Source organism: Otolemur garnettii, unplaced genomic scaffold (assembly GCF_000181295.1).
Source record: "Otolemur garnettii isolate 467f Iridium unplaced genomic scaffold, OtoGar3 scaffold00008, whole genome shotgun sequence".
NCBI classification, from domain to species: Eukaryota; Metazoa; Chordata; class Mammalia; order Primates; family Galagidae; genus Otolemur; species Otolemur garnettii.
In genome coordinates this window covers 12,634,466-12,639,650 of record NW_003852403.1, presented here as the reverse complement: position 1 = coordinate 12,639,650, position 5,185 = coordinate 12,634,466, and the positions used below count along the sequence as shown (strand labels likewise).

The 5,185-nt window shown below is 36.7% G+C and overlaps 1 protein-coding gene across 2 annotated transcripts in view; it reads left to right on the top strand.

Annotated features, from left to right (window-relative positions):
• Nucleotides 1-5,185, top strand: part of MCU (mitochondrial calcium uniporter) — a 201,913-nt gene that overhangs the window by 162,899 nt on the left and 33,829 nt on the right. For both annotated transcript variants that reach the window (XM_023509571.1, XM_003783570.1), the window contains exon 4: nt 468-572. In XM_023509571.1, the coding sequence (XP_023365339.1) occupies nt 468-572 (105 nt within the window). The remainder of the gene's footprint in view (nt 1-467; nt 573-5,185) is intronic.

The following is a 5,185-nucleotide window of genomic DNA, read 5'->3' as shown; positions in this document are numbered from 1 at the left end:
TTTAAGTATACTTAATATCCAATTCATCTAGCAATATAATTAGGAGACCAGCTTGGTATACTTTGCTAACCTTCAGTGCTGTCCACTGAATTACTGGCAACTAATCAGTGACTATATTGAAAAGTACTATGTTAGAAAATACTGTTTTTCACTCAACCAGCTTCCATCACAGTCAAATGTAAGAAGTCCATATAGCTCTCTCAGTGACCATAGCTTTCCAGCTGACACCTAATACAATAATTATTTAAATTACTTACACAGTTCTACTGGAAAAGCATGTTGTTAAATGCCTAAAAGAGCTTTAGACAATCTAAATGTTCAGCATAAAACTGGGGTATGAGACAAAAAATTAACTGAAGTTTAAAAGGGAAGAAGTAATTTTTTAAAATAATCTTGAGGATTTTATTTTCTTGATCGTTCTTGAATAATTATGGACATATGACAAGTTTCATTTAATATTTTTACAGATGGCGTTCGAGTTGCTGCCTCAACAGGGATAGACCTCCTCCTCCTTGATGACTTTAAGCTGGTCATTAATGACTTAACATATCATGTACGGCCACCCAAAAGAGGTAAAAAAAAAAAAGAAAAAGTAGCCTTTATAAGCTCACAGAAATATGGAACTGGCTTTTGGGAAAAAAAATTTATTTTCCCCTGGGTAACACTGAGTGACGGACAATATTCAAAGAACATTGAAAGTTTTGTGTAGAGATAAGGCACTGTTGTTTTATCGTTATTATTATTTCAGGTTAATGTGAGGTTACAAACAACTAGGGTACAATGTTTGCATGTGTTGGGTAGAGTCCCTCTTGTAGTTGTGTCCTGCATCCAAGTGTGCCATGTACCCTTATATTGTGTCCATTAAGTGGAAGCACACCATTTCCACCTCCTCCTCCCCTCAACTTGAATTGAACTGAGTTTTTCTCTTATGTGGGCGTGTATTAGATTGTCTGCTGTTTTCATATTAGTATTGAGTATACTGGATATTTGCTTTTCCATTCTTATGATACTTTACTAAGGAGAATGTGTTTCAACTCCATCCAGGTTAATACAAAAGATATAAAGTTTCCATCTTTTTATGACTGAATAGTACTCAATGGTATATATACACCACAGTTTGTTAATCCATTCCTGGGTTAATGGAACATTTTGCTTGTTTCCACATCTTGGTGATTGTAAATTGCACTGTGCAAACAATCTAATGCAAATGTCTTTATGATACAATGATGGATGCCTAGTAATAGGATTGCAGGATCAAATGGGAGGTCTAATTTGAATTCTTTAAGGATTCTCCATGCTTCTTTCCAAAGAAGCTGTGTTAGTTTGTAGTCCCACTAACAGTGTAAAAGTGTTTCCCTCTTTCCACATCTGTAGAGAGTTCCCCTCTTTCCATAGCATCTGCAACTTTGGGACTTTGTGACATGGGCTGTTTTCCTTGGGGTTAGGTGATATCTCAGGGTGGTTTTGATTTGCATTTCTCGATGATTAGGGATGATGAGCATTTTTTCATGTTTATTAGCCATTCATTTGTCTTCCTCAGAAAAGGTTCTTTTCATGTCTCTTTCCCAGTGATATATGGAATTGTTTGCTCTTTTTTTGTTCATTAATTTGAGTTCTCTGTAGATCCTAGTTATCAAGCCTTTGTCAGATTCTTAATGTGCAAATATCTTTTTCCATTCTGAAGGTTGTCTATTTAATTGTTGTTTCCTTAGCTGTGCAAAGCTTTTCAGTTTAATTAAGTCCCATTTATTTTTGTTGTTGTTGAAATTGCTGCTGAAGTCTTTGTCTAAAATATTTCCCCAAGCAGATATCCTGGAGAGTTTTTCACACACTTTCTTCCAGGATTTTTATTGTTTTGTGTCTTAGATTCGAATCTTTTATCCATCTTGAGCCAATTTTTGTGGGTGGTGAAAGCTGTGAGTCCCGTTTCAGTCTCTTACATGTGGTTATCCAGTTCTCCCAGAAGCATTTATTGAATAGGAATTCTTTTCCCCAGTGTATGTTTTTATTTGGTTTATCAAAGATGAGAGGCTATAAGAGCCTAGTTTCATCTCTTGGATTTGTTTGGTTCCATATGTCTGTATCTCTTTTTGTGCCAATACCATGCTGTGATCACTGTGAACTTGTAATATAACCTAAAGTCTGGTAGAGTGATGCCTCCAGCTTTTTTTGTTGTTGTTGTTACTAAAAATTACCTTTGCTGTATGAGGTTTTTTCTGATTCCATACAAAATGAAGAACTTTTTTTTCCAGTTCTTCAAAGTATAATGTTGGTATTTAATAGGAATTACATTGAATCTGTAGATTGCTTTGGGTAGTATAGACATTTTAACAATGCTGATTCTTCCCATCCAAGAGTATGGTATGTTCTTCCATTTCTTAATGTCTTCTGCTAATTTTTTTCTTAGGGTTTCATAATTCTCTTTGTGAAGATCCTTCACCTCTTTTGTTAGATATGTTTCTAGATATTTCCTTGTCTTTGAAGCTCCTGTGAAAGGAATTGTGTCTTTGATTAGCTTCTGAACTTTGCTGTTATTGGCGTATACAAAGACTACTGATTTGTAGACCTTGATTTTATATCCTGAGACATTACTGTATTTCCTAATCACTTCCAGGAGTCTTAGGGTTGAGTCTCTGGGGTTCAGTAAGTATAACATCATATCATCAGCAAAGAGCAAGAGTTTGACCTCCTCTGCCCCCATTTGGATGCCCTTTATATCCTTCTCTTGCCTGATTGCATTGGCTAGAACTTCCAGCACTATGTTGAACAATAATGGCAGTAGAGGACACCTTTGTCTGGTTCTAGGTCTAAGTGGAAAAGCTTTCAGTTTTATTCCATTCGGTATGATATTAGCTGTGGGTTTGTCATAGAGGGCTTTAATCAGTTTAAGAAATGTGCCACCGAGGCCTGTATTCTTAAGTGTTCTTATTAGAAAAAGATGCTGAATTTTGACAAATGCTTGGCATCTATTAGAAGGATCATGTGGTCTTTGTTTTTGCTTCTATTGATATGGTGAATTACATTTATGAATTTGTATATGTTATTTGTATATGCCTTGCATCCCAGGGGTGAACCCTACTTGATCATGATATATAATTTTTTTAATGTGTAGTATCCCATGGGTTTTGGTAACTTATGTCTTCATCGTTGTTATGTTTGAAGAATTTTAATAATTTCCTCCTTTATCTCTTCCTGACCCAACTGCTGTCAGCATAAAGTTGTTTAATTTCCATGCCTCTGAGTGAGGATGAAAAAAATTTTTTTTGTTTTTTTTAAACAGAGTCTCACTATGTCACCCTTGGTAGAGTGCTGTGATGTCACAGCTCACAGCAACCTCAAACTCTTGGGCTTAAGCGATTCTCTTGCCTCAGCCTCCCAGGTAGCTGAGACTACAGGCATCTGTCACATGCCCAGCTATTTTTATGTTGTAGTTGTCATTGTTGTTTGGCAGGCCTGGGCCAGGTTTGAACCCACCAGCCACAATGTATGTGACCGGCACCCTCGCTACTGAGCACCAAGCCAGTATGAAAATTTCTGTTGGAGTTGAGTTCCACTTTTATTGCCCTGTGGTCTGAGGAGATATAAGGTATAATTTCTATTTTAATTTTCTTGAGGTTTGATTTATTTTGGAGTACGTTCCATGGGCTGACAAGAAGAAAGCTTATTCCTTAGCTTTAGTATGGAATGTTCTATATATGTATATTAAACATATACCTATGTTTACATATGCCTAAGAGTTTGAGGTTGCTGTGAGTTGTAACACTACAGCACTCTACTGAGGGTGACATAATAAGACTCTTTAAAAAAAATTTTTTTTTCATCCCCACTCAAAGGCATGGAAATTAAACAACCTTATGCTGATGGCCGTTGGGTCAGGAAGAGATAAAGGAGGAAATTATTATTTTATTCTAGAGTCACGTTTAAGTCTCTTCTGTCTACATTTAGTTTATGTTTACAGGATCTGTCTAGTTCTGTCAGAGGGATGTGAAAGTTCCCACCTATTACAGTGTTATAAGATATCATATTGCTCAGAACAATTAAGGTCTGTCTCATAAATCTGGGAGCATTTAAGTTTGGTACATAAATATTTAGAATTGAAATGTCCTCTTGTTGTATTGTTCCCTTGACCAGTGTGAAATGACCGTCTTTGTCTTTCTTAATATTAGTTGCTTAAATCCACTTGTATTTGAAAATAAGATTATAATCCCTCCTTTCTTCTGATTTTCATTTGCCTGAAATATTGTTTTCCAACCCTTCACCCTGAGTCTTGTTTTGTCCTTCAAGGCTCGGTGTGTTTCCTGGAGACAGCATATAGATGGCTTGTGCTTTTTTGTCCAATTAGCCAGGCTGTGCCTCTTCAATGGGGAAGTCAAGCCTTTAACATTTACTGGAAGGATTGATAAGTGAGATGGAGTTCTATTCATCTTATTTTGTGAAAGTCCATCACTTAGGTTTATCCCTTGTGCCATTGTGGAAGCTGGGTTTTATCCTTTAGTTTCTGGGTATTTACTTTGCTGGTGGTCCATTGTGATGTTCAGTGTGGAGAACAGATCTAAGTATTTTCTGTAGGGCTGGCCTATAGTGGTGAATTTCCTCAGTGTTTGCATATCAGTAAAAGATTTGATTTCTCCATCAATTTTGAAGCTTACTTTAGCAGGATACAGAATTCTGGGCTGAAAATTGTTTTGTTTAAGAAGGCTAAAGGCTAAAGGCTAAATGACAGTTTTCTTCTGGCTTATGAACTTTCAGCTGAAAAGTACACCCTCCCCTTGATGGATCTGCCCCGGTAGGTCAATTGACACTTACTTCTGGATGCTTGCAGAATTTCGTCTTTCATCTTGACTTTGGACAGGTACATTACACAGAGTTTGATATCCCTCTAAAGGGAGTGAGTCAGAATCTTTGGTGAGATTTGGGAAATTTTCATTTATGATATCCTTCAGTAGGGCTTCCATTCCTTAGGGACATTCTTCTTTCCCTTCAGGGATACTCATAATTTGTATGTTTGAACACTATGTGAAGTCCCTTAATTCTCTGAGCAAATGTTCTGTTTTCTCTCTCTTCTTTTTTTGCCTCTTTAATGGCCTGGGGTACCTCAAGAGCTTTATCCTCTAGCTCTGAGATTCTTTCTTCTCCATGCTGTTCTGTTATTGATACTTTCTACTGCATCTTTAAGTTTCCTGAT